The sequence below is a fragment of the Pholcus phalangioides genome, unplaced genomic scaffold (assembly GCF_987345545.1).
Source record: "Pholcus phalangioides strain wild (caught in Gottingen) unplaced genomic scaffold, Ppha-v1.0 ptg000008l_1, whole genome shotgun sequence".
Classification (NCBI taxonomy): Eukaryota; Metazoa; Arthropoda; class Arachnida; order Araneae; family Pholcidae; genus Pholcus; species Pholcus phalangioides.
In genome coordinates this window covers 28,011,436-28,039,382 of record NW_028301601.1, presented here as the reverse complement: position 1 = coordinate 28,039,382, position 27,947 = coordinate 28,011,436, and the positions used below count along the sequence as shown (strand labels likewise).

At 36.0% G+C, this 27,947-nt stretch overlaps 1 protein-coding gene and 2 non-coding genes across 3 annotated transcripts; all 3 read right to left on the bottom strand.

Annotated features, from left to right (window-relative positions):
* Window positions 1-5,457: 5,457 nt before the first annotated feature.
* On the bottom strand, window positions 5,458-27,651 carry LOC149084147 (uncharacterized). Its single transcript, XM_089235451.1, has 2 exons — window positions 27,569-27,651; window positions 5,458-7,592 (listed from the first exon to the last, which is right to left on the bottom strand). The coding sequence occupies exon 2, from the start codon at window positions 7,586-7,588 to the stop codon at window positions 7,160-7,162; it is 429 nt and encodes a 142-aa protein (XP_089091577.1). The 5' UTR covers window positions 7,589-7,592; window positions 27,569-27,651; the 3' UTR covers window positions 5,458-7,159.
* On the bottom strand, window positions 19,211-19,281 carry TRNAG-GCC (transfer RNA glycine (anticodon GCC)). The gene has a single exon. It is a non-coding gene; the product is annotated as a tRNA-Gly (tRNA).
* On the bottom strand, window positions 20,869-20,939 carry TRNAG-GCC (transfer RNA glycine (anticodon GCC)). The gene has a single exon. It is a non-coding gene; the product is annotated as a tRNA-Gly (tRNA).
* Window positions 27,652-27,947: the final 296 nt, after the last annotated feature.

The window sequence follows — 27,947 nt, the reverse complement described above, 5'->3', positions numbered from 1 at the left end:
ATTTTCGCTATAACGGTATTCGTTAAAACGGGATTCTACTGTATAACATACTGTATGGGGGGGGGGGGGGAATAAAAGCAAAATAAAAGCATACACACGTATAAAAAAAATATTGTATAAAACAGACTAATGAGATCAAAATGTGCATTTTTTATGGAGGATGCTACGAGTCATAGGCAGTGGTTCCCAAACCTTTTCAATCTTGGCCGCCTACCCCCCGTTTGAGAAGAAATTTACCGGCGATCCACCTACACAAGGTGACCATATGTCCTAGTTTTCCAGGACATTCCCGATTCATTGCCACGTTGGCGTATTTTTTGTGGTAATTATGGTCATTTATAATAAGCCATAGCTAATCATAATTATCATGATTAGCTATAGTAACCCTAACGATCAAAGGAATCTGAATATCGATATCTCAGTGATACATATTTTATTTATTTATTCAATATTGGTTGGCCGAGGCCTATAAAAGGGGAATGCGGTGATGAAGTTCGACAGAGTTGATTGATGTCACAAAGAAAATCGGAAATTGTTTCACAATCAATAATGTTTGTTTTAATGTTAAGGGAGGTTGTTCCAGTCAGTTATTGTTCGAGGAAAGAAACTAAATTTGGAACAATCTGTGGATGCAAAAATGGGTTTCAATTTTTGTGAATGGTTAATTCTTTTTGAAAAGTATGAAGCCGGAGTTAGAATATACACTCATTGCCATAAAAATTTGCGCACTAAGAAGTAATTGTGGGATCGAAACGAAAGTTGGCCTGAAGGTACATGTCGGGCAGATATGCCAATGATTAGAAATGCAGCGTGATTGCGCATTGCGTAATGCCACTAGAGGGCGTTGAACTTCGTTCTCCTTGGAGTATAAAACAGGTAAGCAGAGCTTGCTGGAGTGTATTTAATCGTTTGCAAAGGAAATGCTGAGGTAGACATGCCGTTACGCCGCCGTCGAAGACCATATGAGCAGTTGTCAGAGTTCGATAGGGGAAGAATCATCGGGATGATGGAAGCTGAGTGGTCAGCTCGGCGAGTAGCTCGTCAACTAGGCCGTTCTGATTTTACTGTGAGGAGGTGTTGGGACCAGTGGACAGAAGAGACGTCATTTACATGGCGACCAGGTTCAGGACACCCTCGACAGACCAGTCGTCGAGAAGACCGTCAGATCATCCGAAACGCACGCGTAGAGCCAACTGCCTCATTGGCCACTATCCAGACACAGGCAGCAGCTTCACTACGGGCCCTTGTGTCTTCCCGAACAATCGCAAGGCGCCTGGCTGAAGGACATCTGGTATCGCGGCACCCATTACGTGTGCTGCCAATGACACCCACCCACCAACGCCTCCGTTTGGAGTGGTGTCGAGCACGGCGGGATTGGACTGCAACGGAATGGAACCAGGTCGTCTTCAGTGACGAATCGAGATTCAACTTGAGCAGTGATGACAATCGTGTTCGTGGGTGGAGGCCCCGTGGTGAACGCTTCAATCCTGCCTTCGCTTTACAGCGACACACCGCTCCCACAGCTGGTGTCATGGTATGGGGTGCTATTCCTTACGATACACGGTCACCCCTAATATTGATCCATGACACAGTGACAGCCCAGCGGTACGTCCATAACATCCTTCAGCCACATGTGTTGCCACTCATGGCAGGGCTCCCAGGAGCCATTTTTCAACAAGACAATGCTAGGCCACACACAGCAAGGATGTCACAAGACTGCCTCCGCCACATTACCACCCTTCCCTGGCTTGCTCTGTCCCCAGATTTGTCACCAATCGAGCATATCTGGGATCATTTGGGACGACAAGTTGGACACCCTGCGAGGTTGGTCGAACTAGAGGCACATTTACAGCAACTGTGGAACGAGATGTCTCAGGACATCATACGGAACTTGTATGTCTCAATGCCCGCTCGTATCGCATCGTGCATTCGCGCTAGAGGGGGTCCAACAGAGTACTAAAACTTCTGTTCATCTGTACTTTTTTCTGTAATAAATGATCCTTTTTCTTGGATTTTCTAATCACTTATATCAACGTAGTACTTACATGTGTAAAATTTCATTTCATTTTGACGACTTCTTCTGGGTGAGCAAATTTTTATGGCAATGAGTGTATATAGGAATGTATAAGAATCGACATATAAGGGCCGGCCAAAGCCTGGCGAAAGAACGAATTTCGGACATTGGTTGGGTCAACTTCGGCAGTAACACATATATGCAACTGCTAATTCGGCCGATTCCAAGACGTCGCTTCTAACATATACTTCTCGAATCACCAAATGTGTATGTCCTAACCGAACTTGACTGTATCAAGATAAATTATTACTATATTAAAGTTACCTTTTATACAATTTAATTTCTAACAATCCATCATTTGCCACCACAGGAAGATTTTTAGCTTGTTCTATTGCAAATACAGATTTACGTACGCTGACCAAATAATCCTCGAGAAAAAAATACTTATGTTTGGCTCAAAAAAGTTGCCAAATGCGAGTAAACTAGACAATTATCATTAAAATCAAGCAAAAATCGCCAATCGCTAAAAATGAAGCTTTGCTGCAAATCACAGTGGATTAAAATGCGATTCCCGAAAGAAAAAGAAAGTTTTACATGAAAAATATATAAGATAAATGAATATTAACTTCATAGAACATAAGCATTGTAAAAAAACGGGACATTTTAGGGGGAAAGTTGGGATGGCACAAATATTACAAGATAGTTTTTCATATGTTACTGTCAAATCCCGAAATCAGCCATTTCGCGAACTGGCCTTCCCAGTTGACCCGGCCAATGTCCAAATTTCGGACTTTTATTGGGCCCCCATATATATATCGATTCTTACATATCCTTTTTCTTCGATCCCAGTCATCCAGGTCATTGCCAAGTTGGCGTATTTTTGGTAATAATTATGGCCATTCATATAATTATGGGCAACTATAGAAACCCTAACGATCAAAGGAATCGGAATATCGCTGCCGGCCAAAGATGGAAAGTCTGACATTATTCATGTCAACTGGATCGGTCATTTCATAATCCACCTGATTTCGGGCTTTGGCAGTAAGATATATACTGATATGTGGTCATACCGTCACAGGCATGAATTTGCATTTTTTTTTTTTTGGTTAACAAATTCATGCCTATGATGGGATGGCGTGACAGTATGTCCCATAAAGTTTGGGCCACCTTAGATTCATCTATTCACGGCTCGAGAATTGGAAAAACAAATAAATAATACTTATAAACAAATAAATACTACTTATATGCAAAATAAACAAATAAATACTACTTATATGCAAAATAAACAAATAAATACTACTTATATGCAAAATAAACAAATAAATTTATTCACACAATTTTGACATTTTCTTCTCTGCTGATCGATCACAATTTACGCATACAATCAATTAACATGAGTACAATCAATATATAATTTAGATAAATCAAATTACACATTTGAAAACGAAAATTGTAACGCGTACACACATGCACACATAATAAAGCGAATTACACTGGTTTTCGTAAACTACTCTATTTGCAACAATATAAGATTACATAATCCACACCTGATAACGAAGATATGTGACATGCTTTCACTCGAAGCTCCTTAAAATAATAGCACAGCTAAATTAGATGCTAATCATCCGTAAATTCAATCAAATACCAATTTCTCCCGTCAGCACGAAAAAGCAAACCTAGTGTAAAGAGTGGTTTCGTATAGTGTTCAAGATCGCTTCCAAATCTAAGAAAATTATAAATTAGGTAATAGTATAGTAATTGATAAATTTGAATTTTTTGTACATAAATTTATGCATACTGGGTGTCCACTGTTATTGATCGGTGTCCAATTGCTAATTATTTTAGAAAATTCTTAGTACATTCTTATCGAATTTCTTTTAAATAGCTAATTCTTATTAAGGAAACTTCCACAATCACAAAAAATTTCGAATGCTGTAGGACACTATCTCCGACGACAAAAAGCCAAACACCCGAAAATTTTTCATAAGATCAAAAATTTAATTTTCCACACGGCTCCTGGTTCTTATAAGTCAGTGTTTCCCAATCTTTTCGATGTCGTGGACTCCCTGTAGAGAAGGTCAAAGCTCCGCGGACCCTCAGTAGCGAAGGTAAATTTTGACCCATAAAATTTAAAATGTATTTTTATACATAATTTGCATATCAAAAACTTGACGAAAAAAATTAAAATTTTACGGGACTAATTCATGCGATTGTAGTAAATGAAAATGACCGCGTGGACGCCTTCCAAACTATTCATGGAACCACAGGGATCTGGGAACCACAGGTTGAAAAAACGCTGATTTAAGTCATATACAAAGAAAATTCAATACATTCAAAAAGGCATATCATGCACTGACATCATAAACAAAAAATACTTTTCTAACTGAGTTATGAAATGTTTAATTTTGAGAATTTTAGACATCATCAGATACGTTGTCATTATCGTTTTATGATTGTAAAAACGCATTATCATCGTTTTTATCATCAGAAAACGTATCATTCCAGACAAACTTTAAAAAGCCATGTAAAACTTTCTGTATCCCTTTCAGACATGCACACGGGTTGCTTTTTTTCTCACTGTTTGAAATTTTTTTTAATCTCAGGAGGTTAAACCCTGACTTCAAGAATTATATGAATTTCGAGTAAGAAATATAATGTATACGAATTGTGGAGACTTTCATCAGAGGCATTTAATGTTGAACTTTCAGGAGGTTTTAATATATGGCTTCCAGAAGAAAGTATCACCGGAGAAAGTGTGATTTTTTATATAAAATTCTGGAAAAAATTGCATGCGAAGATGAATTTACCCTGCATCATCTTGGCTGAAAAAATTTAAATGAAGTTAATTATTTCTTCACCAAAAAAAATTAACATTTAAAAATAAAATAAAGATTTACTGATGTTTATGTTTTCAATGTATTTTTTGTGTATCAAATATGTAAAAATATCTTTAACATTTAAAAAAAATTAAATGCTCGGATCTGGAATGGAAATCTCAATCATAATTTACTTGAGATATCATTCAATGGCATTATGAGTAGTAATGGCATTCAACATTATGAGTTGTTGGAATGTTTCCGATAAATAAAGCAGGTTAATCAAAATTACGTGCCACTCAAAATTTTTGTATCACCACAATTTCTAAAAAAAAGCAAATGCTTAAAAGTCAATAAATGATAATAATCTATGCCAATGAATATAATGTACTATCTCTACCTTCTGTCGTTAAAAGAGTGGTTTTTTTTTTTAACCATGTGAATACATGGAAATGTTTTCAACTAAATATGGCTTACAAGACCCATTAACCATATAAAATATGTAATTCTGTAATTTTTTGGAAAATAAATACTTAGATATTGAATGAGTTCATGATGAAAATAGATATTTATTGCGTAAGGAGACAACAATTTCATTTTCTATTAACAGTCAAACTCGAAAAAAGTATATCGAAAATAAAATAAAATTTTGTCGTTATAACTGAAGTTTCATTGCAACCGAGGTTGACATTTTTATCACTTTTTTGATGGGATATGATTAAGAAGCAATCAAATACTTTGCTGGATTTTTTATTTCTTTGTAATTAGGGTTACCAGGTCGATAAAGAAAAACACGAGAAAAAATGGGATAGTAAATTCTCGTCAAAAATGTTGCCAAATGTTGACGAAATCGCCAAATTCTGTTTATAAATTAATTACCCTCTGTGAGGGAAAAAACGCTACAGAACAAATCTGCTAAAATGCATTTTGTGGGTGGGGGAGGGGGATGGAAAATCTGAGCAAATATGTGAAATGTGTGAATATTCGTTGTCATATTCATTACGGCATAATTTTCAAAATCATGCAAATTACCTTTATTCCCGATTCTATTGAAGATCAGGGATGAAAACAATCTTCATTGAAAAAAAAAAGGCATTTTCCGGTAATTATTCGAGAAAGCAAAATAAAGAAGTATTTTATATAGTGTTCATGTTTCGTGTAGAGTGGTCACGCTTTCTATAGTAGTCATGTCTCGTACAGCGCTCATGTTCCGTACAGCACTCATGTTTCGTATAGTATGTCAACGAGCAAGTCGGAACGTAACTCTTACAGTCGACGTCGCTTACAAGTATCACGAATAATGTGATCATCTGAATATTGTTGTCACTTTCGCATAGACCGGAACGGACCAATGTTATTACGTGGGAGAAAATTATTTTGTTATTATCGGAACTTTGGATACTGTTATCAATTTTTTTTCTGTTGAATGTTTTCCTTCGCATTTTGAAGCAAAGGTGTAACCCCAGACTAATTTTTTTTTTCCTGTAAGTTACCGTTATCAGCCTGCAAGACTTCGTAGGAGGCTAGAATATTTTTCTCCCCACTTTCTTCTTGTTGCAAAAATTTTCACATATACCGTCGTAATCGATCTGTGTATTGACTGTGATTCATCTACGTAAGGGGCTGCTTTTGCAATTTTTGTCCCGTTCTGCCAAACAGAATGTATGGTCACAGTACTTGCAAAAGAGATTTTTTTTTTTTTTAATGGTGTACTTATCATTCGGTTATTGTAATCAGAAACCTCAAATCCCGATGTGATCACATTAAGCGGAATGAACTGTATTTCCGACATTTTAATGATCTTTGAATTCAGAAAGGTTGAGAAACACTGACATAACGCATCCTAACTGTTGTTTCTTTTCAGTACTTTTTAACCCTAGATAACTAAACATTCGTCTAAGGTCGGCATTAAACTGTAAACGTTTGATAAAAGTACTTTTATAAAAGTTGAAAAACGCACCCAATAAGATCATCAGTTACATTTGCTCCAATGTAACCAATATGCTTATTGGTTGGATTTTTCAAGTTTTATGAAAGAACTTTTATGAAACTTTTATAGTGTAATCCGGGTCTAATAGACTACCGATCAGATTAGTTACTGAGTAACACTGATTAAAGTTTAGTTATGTAAGGTTAATGCAATATTGTAGTGTATTTTTGTAATTTTAATAATGTTAATGGAAAATTAACATGAAGCTATTGCCCTTTGCAACCGAAGACGGGATTGAAGCGAGAATTAAAGAGATTCATTTTTTAAAAACGTTTCAGCGAAGCACAAACTCAGATAAAATTGAAGAAACACAAAACACAAAATATCGGAGATGAATGTTCATCCCCATCTCAATGGACGTGGTTTGTCGAACCTCGGCATACCAAAGTCTCCTCGTATGACGGAATTGTAGAAGTCCATGCCATTCGGTAGAAACAGAAGACTCGGAAATACATTGTGGTGTCTCCTAGTGAATAGAGACAAAGATTTCTTTTTACGCCACGTTGTCGACGACATCCGATCTTCGGCTCGGTGGTGCCCTTTCGATGAACCAGATCGTCGTGCATGGTATCCGTAATACATAGGTGACTGGCTGTCGTAACTCTCTTTGATTGAAAACGCTTCCGATTCGAGTGGTCCTTGACCTCTCTTAAGGTGATGAAACACCGTCGCCTGCGCCATATTGGAGGGCTTCAGCTCTGAAGGTACTAGGAACAGCATTGCCATCACATAAGTGATCAACATTCCGATGTACACGGCACTCGCCATGCACCTGAGGTGTAAAAGAAAAAACTATTCAGCGACACATAAAGTTAATAGCAACATAAGATTTGACTATTTGAATTTACACAGTATTCTCCAATATCAATGGATAATAACAATAAGTTATAATAATGCAGTAGATCTTGTTTAATTCGAATCTTTGACAATTCGCACTCCCTTTGGGATATAAATGTTGAAATTTCTTGTTCAATTCGAACATTTTTCGAATTTTTTTGGATAACTTGACGTTAGAAGGGAAAAAAATCATGATTTTTCTATGATCAAATTTAGTTTGGAAAAATTCTACAAGATGTCAGACTGCTTTTATCGATCAAGTTGATATCCAACAAATTTTTAGACGTAAAATTGTGTGAAAATTTGGTTCTCTCTACTATTTTTTTTCTTGATAATTTAATACTCATTCTAACATTGTTCAACTGGAGTGCATCGAGACGCAATATTCTTTTTCAGCCTATAGACCAAGGTGTAACACAATTTTTGTCGTCATTAAGAGTATGGTAAGTATCGGAAAGTTGAGATTTTTGTATGACGTTAGTGAGAGAAAGTATGTTTCTTTGATAGTATAAACATGATAAGCAAAATTTGGGATATAGTTTCGTAACGGATGATCATGATTTGTTTCCGTAAATCAGGCTTCGAACATGGTCAAGAAATTCTGCATTGATGTCGATTCCAGAACAGTAGAATGATGTAGCAGCTAAGATCAATTACATTATAATTATAAATCATTGAAATGAAATTTTAATAATTGATATTTATTATATCCTATGTAAATGTTGATGATCAAGTTACAACTTATTGGATAATTCGAATGTTTTGAATGATTTAAACTATTTTCCAGTGACTTTGGACTTCGAATTAACCAAACTCGGCTGTACATGTAAAAATCATCAATAATAACAATAACACTCTAAAAACGGTGTATTAATAATATAAAACTCTTTGTTTTCAAGAGTTTTTCAATGAACACTTCCGAGGAGCACTAACGAGCATTTGTGATTAGACCAAACAAAATATATCGTATATATTTTATAGGCTTCTATGTTCCGGACTCTGCCACGAAGCTGGGCTGGAAGAGATCTCGGGAATGGGATAAGTCCAGTGGTAAAGTTCTGGTGTCCATTCAGGCTTCTATGGCGGATTTCTTAATTTGTTGATAATATATGCATTGTTATTTGAACAACTGTAAAAAAGTACCAACAACATAAAGAAATTTTCAGAGGCAGAATTTTCAAATCATTGAAGAAAAAAAAATACTTTGAACTCTTGATTTCTCTAAAATAATTTCAGTCGCAAAAATCTCGCTGTGAAGAAATTTAAATATTTATAAAATGCTGACGAAAAAATTGAGAAAATTTCCCCATGAAATAATTACGAAAAATTGGGATAGAAAAATTAAATGTACATAATTTATGGATAATCTTTGATGAATCAATTAGAGGAGAAAATTTTGAAACGTCTTCTGTTAAGAATGGGATTCCAAACGAAATCGAAACAAACATCGCGATGGTAAATACCAAAAAGGAAAGATGTCTTTAAAAGTTACTAAAATGTTAGCAAGTTACCAGAATGAATTGCAGTTGCATAGCGAAAGAAGAGATTGAAGCAAAGGAAAAATGCTAAAAAGGAATCTAATGATAATTCGAAACAGAAACAAAGAGATCTAATTCTTGAGCAATTTACTGAAACAGGAGCTCAACAAAGTAATAAATTGCCGTAAAATAGTCTTTTAAAACTTCGATTATTTCGTTCTGGTTCTGGAAAAGAAAGGTAATGCTCCTTCCATATCAGAAGCTGAAAATTTTTCCCACGTGGGCATCATTAGACTGACTGACTGAGGTAGATACATTTTATCAGGGCGTACCGAGTCTTTAAGACTCCCATAAGCTTCCCTGTTCGATGCTGCTCCGTACGAGCTGGATGAAGTTAAGAAACTGTTTGTATGCGATAGAGTTGGGTGTGTGAGTGTACGAATAAAAGGTGTGTCAGTAAAAGATAATAAAATTTACAGCCTATGCGGTACTCAGAGAGTCAGTATATGTCAAATTAGTTAAGATCATTTTAGAAAATATGAATTCAATAAGTTGTGGCTTACTTATCACAGAAATTTGCAATTTGTAGAGCTATGTCCGAAGTAGGTGAAGTATCAAAATTCAAGAACGCATTTCATATGCAATTACAAAATCTAACTGTCAATTATCTCAGCAAAAAATTTACAAAAAAATTGTGGAATCCTGCATCCAATGATTACAACAGAGTATATATATATATGTTCATTCTCATTAATTTCGTGATTAAATACAATATATATAATTACATGTGGATACAAGATTAAATACGATAAATATGGGTAGTAGCGTTTAGTATATATGCAACACTATGCCTCCAATCAATGAAGAGAGAATTAGAACTATTTACACTTTTCACAAAACTAAGCCATTTCATTGACTCATATCAGGCCAGTATGTTCTTAGGTCAAAGACACCTCAACATCTCTCCCGCAGGATAAGGGGAGATGTCTCTTATGTGCTGATAATCTGGATATTCTGATATTTCAGCCCTATCAAAATATCCTCTATATAGTTTGACTAAATAGCCATGCATGGTTTCAATGTTCAAATTCTTCATTATGTCAAGATTTCTGATATTCCATTGTGCTCAGTATGTCACCGAAATATTTTATTTTGTTGTACTTGTAATTGTTTGATGAAAAAGAGTTTCGCTGTAGAAAAGCATGGTGCTGCATAGCACATAATTGGTCTGACTGCCTTGTACATAATGGTTTTGTTTTTGAGGCTAAGTGTGTAACAGACTCTGTTTAGAAGTCTTGCAGCCTTAGCGACACGAACTTTCCCCTCATGAATGTGAACTTTGAAACTGAGCTTTTCATCCAAAATAACATCAAGATATTTTGTCTGAGACTTGGTGTGCCCACTGTGGTAGTGGTGTTCGGTGGGAGTTGCCTTCTTGAAAACCATATAAACTTCTTCAGTCACTTCTAAGAGTGACAACACATGAGACTATTCCCTTTTTATAATAGTACTAGCTATAATACCCGGCGCTGCCCGGGTTTTCTTCAATGAGGCTTTTTTGGATCACGTGATATCTCCCTCTCTTTTTCTTGAGGGACATACAAACCGTGTCCAAGTTAACCAATATAGCGACCTGCGCGATTCATGAAATAAACAAATCTAGATTTACACAGAAACGTAGAAATGAATATATATTGTTCTTTTTTTAAGGGGCGCTAGGTATTTCGATTCCCCCCCCCCTGAACTTCAAGTTATCCATCTGTCTGTTCCAGCTTCCAAAAATCCTTAGTTAAAGCTGTGGAATTTTTTCGATGCACTTTTCACGGGCTCATAACTAATTTTAAAATATCCTAACCCACATGAATTTATGCAAATAAATATCAAAAGAGACAATATGGAGACATTAATTTTCATACTTGAGAAGATATAAATGAAATCAATGATATTGCTCGAATATCCAACTCAAAAGTATAGGTTTGGCTAATTACTTCGTATTTAATCTCCTGGGCTTCGTATATCTCTAAGCGAACTGAATATTTCAAAAATCGAGAATTCAATACAATTTTTGAAATTATTGATGTGTGACGGAAAACCCACCAAATTTCCGCATCTCTACAGTAAAATCGACAATTTTAGCACTGATTTCTATGAGGATCACCCTTTTCCCTGGCTCTCAAAGCGATGCTGATGATGATTATGACGTCTATTCAAAAAGCCTCATTACTGAGAGTATATTGAAAATGTGGCAAACCATTATAAAGGCATAAACTATTATACATATACTAACAGGATTAAAGAAGTGACAAACCGTTGTAAAGGCACATAGACGTCTGAAACGCATTGCTAGGGAACCACGGTAACCAAAGTAAACGTTCGGAAAGTGATTGTTGAGGCCCAAAAACCATTGTTGCCGGACAGTTTTTTGCCCATTTGGGGCATTTGCCCTGGTCTGACGAAATTTTAAAGTAGCCTATCGTTCAAGTCGGGTCCCATTTGGTATATATGCAAAATTTGGCGACGATCGATCTAAAATTGTAGATTTGTATAGAGAACACACACACACACACACACACACACACACAGAAAATCAATTTTATATATATAGAAGATTGATTTTCTGTGTGTCTGTGTGTGTATGTTCTCTATACAAATCTACAATTTTAGATCGATCATCGCCAAATTTTGCATATATACCAAATGGGACCCGACTTGAACGATAGGCTACTTTAAAATTTCGTCAGACCAGGGCAAATGCCCCAAATGGGCAAAAAACTGTCCGGCAACAATGGTTTTTGGGCCTCAACAATCACTTTCCGAACGTTTACTTTGGTTACCGTGGTTCCCTAGCAATGCGTTTCAGACGTCTATGTGCCTTTACAACGGTTTGTCACTTCTTTAATCCTGTTAGTATATGTATAATAGTTTATGCCTTTATAATGGTTTGCCACATTTTCAATATACTCTCAGTAATGAGGCTTTTTGAATAGACGTCATAATCATCATCAGCATCGCTTTGAGAGCCAGGGAAAAGGGTGATCCTCATAGAAATCAGTGCTAAAATTGTCGATTTTACTGTAGAGATGCGGAAATTTGGTGGGTTTTCCGTCACACATCAATAATTTCAAAAATTGTATTGAATTCTCGATTTTTGAAATATTCAGTTCGCTTAGAGATATACGAAGCCCAGGAGATTAAATACGAAGTAATTAGCCAAACCTATACTTTTGAGTTGGATATTCGAGCAATATCATTGATTTCATTTATATCTTCTCAAGTATGAAAATTAATGTCTCCATATTGTCTCTTTTGATATTTATTTGCATAAATTCATGTGGGTTAGGATATTTTAAAATTAGTTATGAGCCCGTGAAAAGTGCATCGAAAAAATTCCACAGCTTTAACTAAGGATTTTTGGAAGCTGGAACAGACAGATGGATAACTTGAAGTTCAGGGGGGGGGGGAATCGAAATACCTAGCGCCCCTTAAAAAAAGAACAATATATATTCATTTCTACGTTTCTGTGTAAATCTAGATTTGTTTATTTCATGAATCGCGCAGGTCGCTATATTGGTTAACTTGGACACGGTTTGTATGTCCCTCAAGAAAAAGAGAGGGAGATATCACGTGATCCAAAAAAGCCTCATTGAAGAAAACCCGGACAGCGCCGGGTATTATAGCTAGTTTTATATATATAGATCTTGTGGCAAATAACCAATGATGACAAAACCACTTCGAGTCCCCGTAGACGAATTTATCTGGTTGCGGAAAATGATTAGTATATATAAATCAGGTATTCTTAAACGATTCACCAATTACATGGTTTTTAAATATGCAGTAGAATTAATGTGTGAATTGAAATAGGAGAAATATTCTTAAAAATTAAGTGGCAAATGAATATTTTTATTGTGCTTGACTAAAACCTCAAGTAAAAAGTTTTTCTTTAGTTGAATTACGGAACATTGAGGTATATAAAAATCTAATGTGCATAATTTAAGAATGAACTTCGATGATTCGATTAGGGAAGAAAGTTCGAAACTTCTTCAGACACTAATGGGATTGAATAAAATCGAAACAAATATAAGAAGAGGAAATAAAGGTCATGATGGTAAATACCTAAAAGAAAGATGTCTTTAAATGCAATTCGCTAGTTACAAGAAGGAATGTTAGTTGAATAAAGAAAAAATAGATTTTAACAAAAATAACAGAAAAACTTAATGATAATTAGAGATTTCTTTTCAAGGTTCCGGCTAAACTTTCTTCTCCGTGTAGAAAGTATGTGAAAGAAAGCAAATCCATCACTACGAGAATTATTTCTGTTATTCAACACAGAAATACGGTTACAGTACTACGAAATTTTAAATACGGGAAATTTTTTTCGGCGATAGAGATGATACACTCCGTCTTAAAGGTTCAGATTTAATGCACTTTTCTTAAAACAACCAGAAAAATACGGAGAGTAACATTGACATCTCCCGATGGATAAATCCTGTAGCATTTTTACATCCATTGTAGTCAAGACGCATCGCTGGCCAATCTAAAACCGATATATTTTTCCGATTAAAAATCTGTTTTGTGGCAGCTAATATTTGAATAAACAGATTATAATGTCGAAGTGTCCAGCTTGTCCTCCTAAATCTTTTCTAATGGGTAGGAAATTGTTCTCGAGGGTCCTTGTAAGCATCAGAGATTAGACGGCCAATTTCAAAAGTATCAGTAAGAAGACCATATCGGTGTATGGCATGTAAGCTTCATGTTTTTGCACCACTAAATATGATACGAAGCTATTGATCTCCAAAAATATATGATTTCGGGCCATTTCTTTGTCTCTTCTCCACCTCCCTTCAGTGCTTCTTTGTGAGAGGCGGTTTCCTAACAACTTTTTTATGAATCAAATAGCTTTTCTGATCCGTCTACGAGCTGCATTTACAGGGTATCCCAGAACTCCATGTAGAAACTTGGAGGGGAGGGAGAGAACATCGTTAGCAATCATAAGCACATAGAAAATCATGGTCGGAAATGCCACCCTCAAGTTAAATAGAGACAAAGGCACAGTGAGGACATAATACAGAAAGCAGTGTAAATCGCTTTCTTATCCAAAAAGTACAATAATAATAACAAGCATCACCGGAGGTGTTCAAAATCTCGCCCATTGGCATTGATGCATTACATCAATTATGCATAATCATGCATAAATTCAATTACATCAATGCATGACATCTACGCGGCATGAATTGCTGAACATTTCCAAAGATACCGGGCATTTCGTGGATCGTAGCAGCAGCGATGGTGATTCGTACCACCAAGGTCATGTCTGAATCTACTGGCGTTTCGTAAACAATAGCCTTCAAGGCACTCCAGAGAAAAAATATCAAGCGGACATAAATGGTAATCTGGGGACCATGCGCCCTTGTGAGGTCACGTACCGCGCTACCGCTGCATTTCCGACCATGCTTCCCTATGTTATTATAATTCCTAACGATGTTCTCTACGTCTCCTCCAAGTTAGAACCTCTAGGAGGTACTGAGTTAGTGCGGGGAGTTCCGGGACGCGTATAAACAATTCCTAGTTTCGTAGCAACATTATAGAAATTTTGCTCATCTTGATTCGTCGAACTTAAGTATGTTATTTGGCAAAATTCTCAGTTTCGCCAAAAGCTCCGCCCCCGTGACGTCTTGCTGTCTTTCTTGCTCGTAGTAACCAATCACCTGCGTGCTAATGCCTCTTGTGTTGCTAAGAGAGTAGGAATTGTAATTAAGCTTCCGGGACACCCTATATTGGAATTTTCCCCTTCGGATCATTTATAATATTTCATGCAAGTTCTTTTTTTTTTCTTTTTTTTGCGTACTACAACGACCTTTCGGCTTTCGGGACACACGTTGAATAAATACAGATCAGGCACTGGATTTCGACCGGCTTGAAGCTATTGCAATGCCTTTTATAGCCTTTCTTATTGCTTTCGAATGGACTATGGCCGCGAATGATTTCATCGCACGATATGCGACGACTTTGGCAATTTTTCTTTAAATGAAAACAAGTCCGATAGCTTTCCACTTTTATATTATCCTATCACGTCTCTGATACGCCACATAAAAGCATTCTTCACAATTTGGGGAAAGGAATGCCAAGAGACTGAAATAATATTCCATTTTAGACAGGTTTCCGTTTTATAAAGGTGCACATAAAAGCATTAATCAGTGTAGGAACTATTTTTTTATTCCGTGAAAGACAGGTTTCCGTCTCATACAGTCCATATCTTAAGTAGGTTTCACTGTATTTACAGCGTATGAGTTTGAGAGTGCCATCTATCTTTCACAAAAGACAACTGAAAAAATGTAATTATTTTATGCTGCCCTGTTGAGAGAAACATTTCTCCCACTAATCCCGTAGCCTAAGGGTTAATCTTTTTATGATGACGGGCGTAATATTACGTCCAATCACCAGTGGAATAAATTCAAACACGTTCTCTTTGTTTCCTTTCCTCTCTCTTGACCGTCACGAAACTTTGTAGTAACCCTTGCTTTTTCTTAACCTCCTTTGACTTCTGATTTTTTCCCACTCATAATGTATGTTTTTATACATGTGAGAGTAAAAGAAAGCACGTAGGGTGAGGGTTAAAAAGTGGACTCTAAAAAAATTCTCGTCTACCTTATCTATTGAAAGTTTTCTTTGTATATTTTCCCCTTCTTCGTTTTTCTAAGAAAGTAGGTTAGGACAAAGTGGCCATATTTATCGCCGTTTGTCAAATAGAGAAAATAAAAATTTCTTACCAAAACCTTGAACGTTAAGTGGTTAAAAGACTTGTCAAACTCACAATCAGCTTAATAACTTCCGTCCACAATTCAGGTCTATCACTATTAAAAATTTTATTACCGTAATTTTTGGCAGCTATAGATGCAGAAATGTACCATTTCTAAAATATCTTGATCGCAATAAAAAGCGGAAAATTTACAGTCGATACCCGAAATTATAACGAAATTATAAACGAAATCCGGAGAAATCGCTTCGTTATAAAGGAATTCTAGGTTTTTTACATTGTTCATTGTTCCTATGAAAACTTATCAGGGGGATTAGAAAAGTATTCGTTATAAAATGAGATTTCCGCTGTAACATTATTCGTTAAAACGGGATTCGACTGTTATTATCAGTAGCGTGAATTGAATACGAATGTGGGACATTTTTTGCTCTTGAAATAAGGGATGAAGTTCAGACTCATCAAAAAAAAGTTTGTAATCGGAAATACAAAAACCAAAATTGTCCGAAATTGGTTTTGTTGTAGATTTATCTTTACCGAGGCCCCAGCGATGAAACAGCGGGAAAGAAACCTCTTGCTACCTTACGGGAATTAGTTTTTTTTGAAGTTGGATCTCTCTTTCAGTTTTCTGCTTGAAGGTCCACGAACCGAGATAGATGATGATGGATTCTTTTCAGGAGTAGCGGTACTTGTTATACGGCATTTGTTTGGCATTCCCCGTCAAATAACTAAAACATTGATCCACGTATTTTTTGCTCGTTTTTTTTTATATTCAAAGCTTTCATTCGAACAACGCTCGGTTGCGTGTTTGTTTCTGTTCAAAGATAATCGATTTTTTCCAAGGCCTAAATCTCCATTTGTTTCGCGATCAAGTCACTTCCCTGACTTTCACAATACTTTATGTGAGATTAGATGTGATGACGCAGATTGTTTGAAGAGGTTTCAGACCTTTTAACATAGTGAAAACTGCAGAAGAAATATCATTGAAAATACTATTTAACCATTGCTGTTATATACAGGGTGGGCAAAAAGTCCGTAGAAACTTTAAAAATTCATAAAAAAAGACATTCATAAAACCAGGAAAATAACCGAAATAAGAAACGGTTTGCAGGGTTAGCATCGCTAGGTCACGGGAATTTTTTTAAGACAGCAAAGAAAAAACCAGCCGATAGGTTGTGCTGACGTACACAAGTCAAAGAAAAGATACGCAAATCGTTTATTACAGCAGTATGTGTACAACCACCACAGGGTAACACATTGCAGGCGAGTCACAAATCCTGCAACGACAGAGTGCAACAGGTCCACATACACGGTTTAGAATGGTGAACTAGATGTGGATTAGGAGCGCAAGTTCCTATAATTCATTTGCATATTTCCACCGAAGTCGCTCGTACCAGCGCCACGTACTATTATCCGGTTTTAAGTTCCTTCGGACTTTTTGCCCAAAAATGTATTTCCATTTTTGTAAACATAGTTTTAACTGCATATGGTGTCATATGTCAGTATGAGCTTAACACATCTTTAAAACTTAATTTTTTTGTAAATTTTCAAAAATATAAATTGAAATTCACATCCACGGCGCTAATAAAATTTATTCCACGGCACACTTCCATATCACGGAAGTGTGCGGCAGGCACGCTATTCCTGTACATATACCGCGAGTCAATTAAATGATGTGGTTTACATACCGCTTAGTTCATTTTTACAAAATCAGGTTTGAGGTTACGGCCCACATCAGATGACTCCAAGGGCCATATTTGCCCCACGGGCAGGGGACTGAGCATGTATGGCGTAGACGGTTTTTTTTTTTGATAAATTAGAAAAGTAAAAAAATAGTTCACAATTTTTTTTCCACTCACAGATGGTAATGCATCATGAAAAACTCGGCATTACACATAAAATGCTACGCAGCACATCCATGTTTATAACTATTTACGAAACATGAATTTGCCACATTTCAAATAAGAATACACGCTCGGGATACAGGTGATATTTAAAGATTGCAGTCCATTGTGCCTAGCAACTAGCTGCAAACAAGCATGTCAAAATGCAAAACATCAAATTTCTGAATCCGAAATAAAAGGTTTGGGAAAGATGTTGTATATCTGTGGCGCAATCTACACTAAGAAACTTAATTTTTCAAATAATATAAGGCTTTAACATCGGCAATGGTTGCTTTAAAACAGCTATTGACTGGAAAATATTTTTAATATGAAGAGTGTTCCATATTTCGCATCACAAGGGCTGGCTGACTACTAACCTGCTTTGATACCAAAAATAAAGGCGTCTACAGAATAAATCTTGCGTTTTCAGCTTCTCGAGCCAATAGGAAAGTGTACATGTAGCTTGCAAGATATAGAATAATTTAATCAGTCAAATGTTTATCATGTTACGTTCACCCACATTATACAGCGGAATGTCCAACATATGTTTTCAAAGAAACGTCCTAGTTTTCGTGGTACTTGTTTGTGTCTTATTTTAACTTTAGAGGCAATGAAATTTTCAATCATAATAAAAAAAGGCAACAAGAATCTAAAACTTATTCTTAATACTTTTTTTTTAGTAAATACTTGCTATATCGCCAAGGATTTGTTTCATGAAAATGGGTAAAACAAATCTCTTCGGCCGATAAAATAACTGAAAAACTGCCGATAGGTGGAGCTTGTACGAGTGACTTCAGTGGAAATATGCAAATGAGACGGTTATAAGAACTTGCGCTCCTAATCCACACCGTTGTAAACCGTGTATGTAGACCTGCTGCACTCTGCCGTTTACTGGATTTGTGACTCGCCTGCAATGTGCTATCCCCTGTGGTGGTGGTCATGTGGAATACATACTATAGTAATAAACGATTTGGAGGCATTCTGTTCATTATTTGCGTATCTTTTCTTTGACTTGTGTACGTCTGTTTTTTTTTTAGTTCTCTCCCCCCCCCCCCCCCGTCTTTAAAAAATTCCCTTGACCCAGCGATGCTAGCCCTGCGCAAACCGTTTTTCATTTCGGTTATTTTTCCGAATTTTATGAATTTTTAAAGTTTCTACGGACTTTTTGCCCATCCTGTATATAAAATAACATGTAGTGACTGATTCGTCAAAAGAGGTTTCAAAGATTATATAGAAAAATCATGCCGAGCCGAAACCACTGAAACTGCCCACATGCCCCGGGCATCTCGGGCAACAGCTCACACTTTCAAAACTGGAAAGTTATAAACTTCATTTGAAAGGAGAAAAACATTTTAATGCGAAAATAATTTTTTTTTTCATTCCGTTCCGTTTAATAACTCGGAAAAATAATACATATGAAAATTTAAAAAAAAAATGAAGCTGCATCGGCCGGGAATCGAACCCGGGCCGCCCGCGTGGCAGGCGAGCATTCTACCACTGAACCACCGATGCTTGCTAGTGTTTGTAGCCATTTCATACCACTGCAATCAAGCTCAACTTCATTTCGATTTCTCCCCGTGAAACGTTTACTACAAAGAATGACAATGAAAAGAAGATCCAGGTATGCTCTGAGGTTTATTGACCTTATATTTTACTTATCTTTTTTTCAAAGCTATGGTTTTTTGAGCTTGAGAACCGACCTTTTGAAAGGACGAAACAGGTTATTGGCGAGTTACTGGAGTTTATTTTACTGTTGGCATTAATAAGTGGTAGGACATCGTCACGATGTTAAAACAGCTGCTGCAGAAACACGATCATAAAAACACTAGATTATGGGTTTCATTTCGTATACGTGTTTCACAAATAAAAGCAACTCATTCCAACGTCAAAAGAAAAGATATAGGGTGATTATTAGAGCCCGGAAGTGTTCAGACAAAATGCCATAAATGCCTTTCTTTGCCTATTTTCACTTTTTTTTTGGCGAAAATGCCTATTTTTGAAATTTTTGTGCCCGTAAATGTCTATTTTAACATAATTTTAAGTTCATTAGGAAATTTCAGAGGCCATAATCGGTAAAACTTGGATACTTTTTGTGCATTTTTGTTTTTTTATTTCCAAAACTTTCAGTATTAATAATCATCAGAAAACGCTCTCTCCCCTTCCAGCTCCATTTACACTCAAATAAGTGATCTGATGTGCAGGGCCGTCTTAAGAGCCTCATGAGCCCCTGGGCCAAGTGATGTTTTTGAGGCCCTACCTGGAAAATTCTCGAAAATTTCAATCACTTCTCATTTTTGTGAGGTCCCCTGGCCGTGCCCGGGTGAGCCCATGCATTAAGACGGCACTGCTGATGTGTCATGATCGGTGGTGCCATGTGTTGAACCTCGTGACCAAAAAGACTTAGAAAAATTCAACCAAAAAACTTTGCTTTGACCGGATGGCGTTAGACGTGAACGATTTTGTTTCAGATGAACGCAGTCCGTGTTGGAAAAGCAGAGGAACATAAGAAATTTTTGTTTCTTCACGTACTTCACATAATGTGTCTCTCTCAGCCATTAGATTGCGTTATGTATAGCTGACCGATGACTGTCCCCAAGAGGTCATGAATTGACGTCATGCCTCACACAAGGCGGGGGTAGGAGCAGACAGTGCTCTGGGGCACACTATGGGCTGTTAAATATCAAGACCGCCTAAAAAACAGTTCAAAATACATTGACTACGGATTTGTATAATAGCTACCAAAGAAAGCATTTCCGTGTGAATTTCACTCATGTGTGTGTAAGAACACTTGTATCATCATCGATAAAAAAATTAGAAAACGAAATTTTATTGCATTTTTTTCAAATTAAAATTAGTTTTTTTTTGGGGAGGGGGGTTTCATATGCGTGCGTCGGGCATGTGGTAAAAGAAAAGTACATGGTCGGAATTTTTACATGCCCCGGGCTTCTCGGGCAACAGCTCTGCACTGCACTTGAAAAACCGGAAAGTTATAAATTTTATTTGAAAGGAGAAAGGCATTGAACACCAAAAGAATGTTTTTTATATTTTGTAACTCGGAAAAATAATGCAAATGAAAATTTAAAAAAAAAAAAGTTAAGCTGCATCGGCCGGGAATCGAACCCGGGCCGCCCGCGTGGCAGGCGAGCATTCTACCACTGAACCACCGATGCTTGCTACCGTTTGTAGCCATTTCATACCACTGCAATCAAGCTCAACTTCATTCCGATTTCTCCCCGTGAAACGTTTGCTACAAAGAATGACAATGAAAAGAAGATCTAGATATGCTCTCTGAGGTTTATTTTTTGACCTTATATTTTAACATGGAATTTAGTATTCGATTAAATTGACCAGCTCGCAATCGTGGGTGTGTGATAGATGCGGCCACACAGGACCCTGCGCTTGAAGGACTCTAAAATACGTGGTAATATTTAAAAAAAAATAATAAATAATTTTTTTTTAAATACAAAAATAGAAAATAGCCATGTTTCAACTGTAGAAAGTATAATTCCAAATAATACAACCAAATAAACGAAAATTATTCACAACTTGAAAAGGAGCCCCACAGATCATTTTCTCTACCGGCCCCGTGTCTGGTTATGGCGGCCATGGAATAGGTCTAATCCTGAGGGTCTAATAACATTTTATTTTTTGGGCTTGAAATCAATTTAACTTGGATAATAATGCACTTATTATAATCTATAATTAAAACAATAGACGGATTAAGTGCAACCAATTTTTCTGTTAGTTTTTGGACCCTTAATATCTTTGTTTTTAGTTATTTTTTCTGCCTTCTAAAAATTATAAATGCCTTTTTTTAGTGCCTATTTCAGAAATTTAAGTGTCTTTTTGCCTGCCTATTTCAATTTTTAGTGTCCAAACTTCCGGGCTCTAGTGATTATAATTAAAGTTCCCGTCCGCGGAGTAGTTTTTCTCAGAAACTGCCTATCCGAATGCAGCCAAATTTTCAGAATATCTTAATGAGACCAAGGAAAAGAGACATATATGATATTAAAAAAATAGTTTGATTTTCGGCCACAAGGTGAAAAAATCGCGCATTTTATTGAATTTCCTTTTCTCCCATGGATCATACAGCGTATATAAGTTTCAATGCAATACGTCTACCAGAACGGGCGCTACATAAGTCTGAGGAGTGTCAGCATACTGACGGACACTACAGTTTAGGAGGTTATAAAATCACATTTTTCAATTCATTCATTCCTCCATGTACTACATTGGTCTGAGCAGTGTGTCAGTATACTGAAACTATTCAGCCCTACGTAACGCACGTTCTGATCGACGTATTTCTTTGAAACTTTGTATATACACTACAGGGACCATGGGGAAATGTAAAATGCAATGAAAAAGTGTCACTTTTGCACCTGGTAGTCGAAAATTTAACTTTTTTTTTTAATTTCATAAATCTCTCTCCCATGAACTCATGAAGATATGTTAAAAAATTCAGCTGTATTCGGGTGAGCAGTTTTTGAGGAAAAACTACTCACAATACATGGGAACTTTAATTATAATCTCCCTTCATATTGTACAAATATTATGTATAAACAACACCAGCATAGTTTGAAACATTTGACGTGAAAACGATCACCATCCCAAGGACATTACTGTCAAAGTTTGGCAGTAATTGGTCATTTCGCGAATTGGCCAAATATGTTGTAAATTGAATCGGCCAAAATTCCGGAGTGTTGCCATCTAGTTTGCGAAGTGGCAGGAGATCCCTGGCCAAAGCTGGATAACAAAAGACATGATTCAGGGTCATGCTGTAACCTTCTTTTTTTTCAAAATTCGACTGCAAAAACTAAATGCCTATATGATTATTTTTATAGTTTTTACTCTCAAATTTCTATTTTTTTTTCCTTCTCGTCACGTGGAACTTATCCACTACAGCTACTACAGTCGAATCACGCTTTAACGAATACCGTTATAGCGAAAATCTCGTTTTAACGAACACTTTTCTAATCCCCCAAATAAGTTTACATAGGAACAATGCTAGGTAACCTGGAATTCCTTTATAACGAAATTTCGTTTTAACGAAGTGATTCCCACGGTCTCGTTATAACGGGATTCAACTGTATTATATATATAGTATAGCCATGTATCACACGTTGACGATGAAAAAAATGGATTCGGAGCCTACAGGACCTTCTTACATCAGGACATCGAACTTTGGCCGGGGATCACCGACCACTTAGCGATTTTTCCGCGTTTCGTGCTTTGACAGTAGCATATATAAATATAGGATTTCGTTTTACTCGTCCTTCCAACTATTAGTTTGATATGCTCACTGGTGGGCCAAAAAAACCCACAAGACTCACTATTTGGCCAACCAGTAAGAACAAAAACAGTTACTGTTGGGGCATGGTCTTCTCCTGTCTGCGACTTCCGCAAAACTACCCTGGTTCTTTGAAATCACTTCGTTCGTATCTCAACCAGCTGCGATAAACAGAGGTTCTTAACTCAAAGGTATACAGAGGTTCTTAACTCAAAGGTATACAGAGGTTCTTTACTCAAAGGTATACAGAGGTTCTTAACTCAAAGGCAAGTCCCTAAGGTGGCTCCAGAGATGTTTCAACAACCACTGCAAGAGGTTCCTAAGAGTCCTGAAGAACGTATATCATAATGAAGCATAAATAAAAATTAAAAAATAACGAGTGGTCATAACACAGCGTTGGTCTATGGGTCATTTGGTAATTGACCAACGAGGTTCTCAGGGGTTCTGAGTACAGAATGAAAAATACAACCTATATAACAGTGTAACCGAAATAGTGCACGACTACCTAGGGTGCCGTGGAATTGGTAGTGTCCTACGTGTTTCATGGGGCACTCCCCTTGAAGCGCGAAAGAAGCCTTTTTCATAGATATAGCATATAGCTAAGATACTTTCCTATTTTTTAGAAATGCATAGGGACCTTGAACCAGTTCCATCAAATGAATATGGATATTTTCTATTTATAATTGAATATTTTGTATCTAGCTTTAATATTTCGTTTTACAAGCAGTTCGCCATCAATTTTGTTCCCTTTGAACGACATTTTTTACAGAGCTTGTAAAGAGGGAAGGACCTCATTGTACCCCAGGTCCAAACTTGCTTAGACGGATTATTTACGACTAACTCTAGGACATAGAAAAACTTTCCGATAATTCGAAAATAGAAAACAGAAATAATCGAGAAATTATTAACTGTCCGTTCTCCCAAAACAAATTGATCGAAGATAAAAGAAATTATCTTCTCCGATGTCTGAACATAATTTACTTTTTAAATTTCCCGTTTTTTGTGCCTGAAACATCAGACAAACGTGATTTATACCTCAATTTGCCACATTTTAATCCTAATAACGTTATCAAAAGCGAAATTCGCAGCTTGAAACTTATCATGTCATCAAAATTTCAATTATTGACTATAAATTGAAAATTTCCACTCCACGGAGCAGTGAAAATGCATTACGCGTTTGATAGCATTTTCCTAAAGGTCATACGACGCAATGACACGTCAGCTGCTTTGACAACTAATTTTATCCGTGTAGAACTTAAAAGACAACTTTTTTTTTGACATAAACAAAAGCTTTATAAAATTAATAACAATTCTCTAAATCTTGAAATTAAATTGCAATGTTATATATATACAGCGGTGGTGTAGTGGTGGAATGCTCGCCTACCACGCAGGCGCCCCGGGTTCGATGCAGTTTCATTTCGCGCCTAAGTGGCGTGATTGTAAGATGCTTGTCTACCAACGTTGCCGTCTGGTCCTTGGTGCGAACCGGGGAGAAGAATACAGTACAAGATATTCTCCCTAACGAACTCGAGACGATCACCGATAGATGGCGCCTTCATTTCCAGCCCAACTCGTTAACGGCAGTGAATTGCAATATGGGGATATGGCCGGAGTTGGTGTTTTGCGAGGTAGTTGTCGTGCAATGACATACAAAATCCAGCCAATTTGAAAACTTGTACGGTAAAGCATTTAAAAGAATAATTATTTATTTCACAATATCAGACGTGAAATCAAATGTAATTTTTGATCATAAATTTATGCATCATAAAAATTAACAATAAAAAGTTAAAACTAAAAACATATTCAAAATTAGTTCGATTTTATCATTTTAACATAAGTTGTTGACATAATTATTTAAAATAATTTATTATCACGTCAAAATTTCCTATTAATACTTTTCGTTCACAATGAATTCTTAAAAACGTAGTTTTGCTGTTATACGGCCTAAAGAAGAAATTTCCGTCGGTATTAAATTTATTCCGGGTAAATTACGGCCCGCAAAATCGGTTTTATAAAGAATACATCCCTCAAGCTGAAAAATTTGTGTTTGAAGCCACTTTTTAGACTTACACGTTTATTTCAAATAATAGACAATTGAAAAAAACTCTCGAACGCAGTTCATGAAATGCTCTAATTGGGAAGCCCAAATTCACGTTATGACTATAATTTGAATTCATCTTCTAAGAAATTTTGCTTGGGCGGTAGTAAAAAACTAGCATAAAGTAGATTGAATGTCCCTCAAAATGTCAAATGACTTTTTCCTCTTTTTTTCAAAAATTATAGAATCCTAAAACTTGTTTCGAAAATTATAATATCTGCTTGAAGATACTGATATTTGAAGATAAAGAGGATTATACTATATGAATATTTTCATGCAAATGAACTTCAACGTGATCGAATATGTGATGATGTCTTCTCTGCCATGTTTGCAAATCTAGGTAATTCATCAATTTTACCATTACTGGTACAAAAAAAGAGGACATTTCTAAAAATAACTAATTCAATTAAATACCCTGTACAAATTGCATTCATGAATTACGATTAATGCAGATTTCAGTCATACGTATGTAAACGTTGCGTAAGGCATACATGCTCAACTTATGACCCGCGGGCATAATGTGGCCCTCGGAGTAATATGTTGTGACACGCGACCTCAAACCCTAATTTTGTGAAAGTTAACCAAGTGGCACACCTACAGATAACTTAGGTAACTTAAGAGACCTGCGTTCTGCATCAATCAAGTGGCCCATGGCACAGTTCAAGATCACACACAAGTGACCCGCTTCATATCTCCAGATCACTTGAGCAAAGAACACCCGAGCCAACAAGCCTAGGAGGGAAGTTGCGTGGTCCAGGACCTGGCCTCGCCACGTTGGATGGCTCACCCGATTCAACAAGCCAACGAGGGAAAACGTGGTTCATGACCTGGCGCCTGGCCACAGAGAACAACAAAGGGTGCAATAGAGATACAAAGACATCATAAGAGCTCATCAATATAAATTTTGTATAATTAGAAGTAATTAAATCTGTATATACCTTTTTTTTAATAATGTGTCTATATTCATGTAATGCATTTTATATGCATAATAAATCACCCGACACGGCCCAGCCCCTCATCCGGAACAATGGCTAAAATTGACAATGGTCGATAGAGCCTGGGCGGTGCACGGTATGAAATCAAATGAAATGCCTACATCAGAGGTGCGACGACTCTCACATTGAGCAACCGAAATCTGCACGATTTCCCATCATATCCCACATCTATCAAGATGGTGACAAAATAATGGCACCTTGCCACGGAAATTTCAGGTCCCTTCGCTAAAAAAGGCACCGCAACCCTGTCCCATATGCGTAAGCATATTTGACTTGAATCAAATTGTCAAAACATCAGCTTATTCGAGAAATTCGTGAAACTGATTCGAATTCAATTTTCATTTGAATAAAATGGTAAAACATTTTTAGTTTGCGTAAAAAAAAAAGTTTGCTCTTCTCTTATAATTTCTTTTTAAATCAACTAATAGAAAATTGGTGATTGAATTAAAATTTCGTTAAATTCATGCGTGAGTTATAACAAGAATTATTATATAATTATACAAATTTTTTAAGATAGAGATTATTGTGTTAGTTATTTTATTAAATAATCGAAATTCAAATTTATCTATCTTTTCCACAATAAAATGAACTAACTAACAACAGATGTGAATTCACGATGAACTAGATGCGTAGAAGGTTCTATAAATTGAAAATTTTGAAGATGCTTTTACCGTGGTTTATAATGATCATTGTTGTCTAGAAAACTTTCACTCTATTGTTACTCATGTAACAGTTCTGAAAATCATTGTTATTCGAGATTGTGTGTGAATGTGTTTCAATGAAATTTCTTTCGCAGTCACAAGGTGTATATCAAAAACCAGATGTACGAGTATATCGCCAGGTATATATCAAAATTGTAACAATTTAAATGTTACTTTTGAAACAAAATTAAAGTTATACTGCTTATTGTAGTTAATTCTGAAAATTTTAATACACAATGAAAAAATTTAAATGCGTAATTTATGTATAAATGAATTTTAATATAATATTAATAAATTCTACTTGTTATTTCCATCTGATAAATGAAAAAATTTCACGAGTTAAATTTCATCATAGAAATTTCTCAGAAGAAATAAACATCTATTATAATATAAACTATATAATAAACTTAGGTCTGGAAAATTAAATTTCTAGTTGAAAATTTTGAATAAGAGTTCCATTTTCAAATATTTTCTCAAATCAAAATTTATTTATTTTTTTAGGTTATTGAGAATGAAGTCTCATTAAAATTTTGAATTCACATGATCGATTTCCGCAATGAAATTTCAATCGTGATTTTTTTTTAGTTTATGAAATAATTCGATTAAGATTGTTTTATAATCAATGAAATTGATGAAAAAATAATTGGAAGAATTAAGAAAATAATGATAAGATTTATCTTAGAAAAACTTGAAACTATAAAGTCAATAATAAACTTACAATTCAGAAGAGAGGAAAATGTATTTCTGGAATTTTCCCGGAATATTCAAACCCCGGAAACACAAAAAACAACGGAAGTTTAGTTCCGCCGGAATTAGTAGAGCGAATAAGAAAAACTTCTCAGATCCCAAGACCCACGTCTTTGTTTCCCGTGACGTCACGACACGTCTCAGCCAATCGTAGAGCTCCGGTATCAATTAGATGGTCCAATGATCAAAGAATTCGATTGAATAGAAAAAATTTCCCATCCAATTTTTTTTTTCATTCAGAATACATAAATGAATTGGTGCCCAGTAAATTTCATATATTAATTCGGACATTTATCTTATTGCTGAAATTAATTTATCATTATTAGAGTAATTTTGATTCAGATTGTATC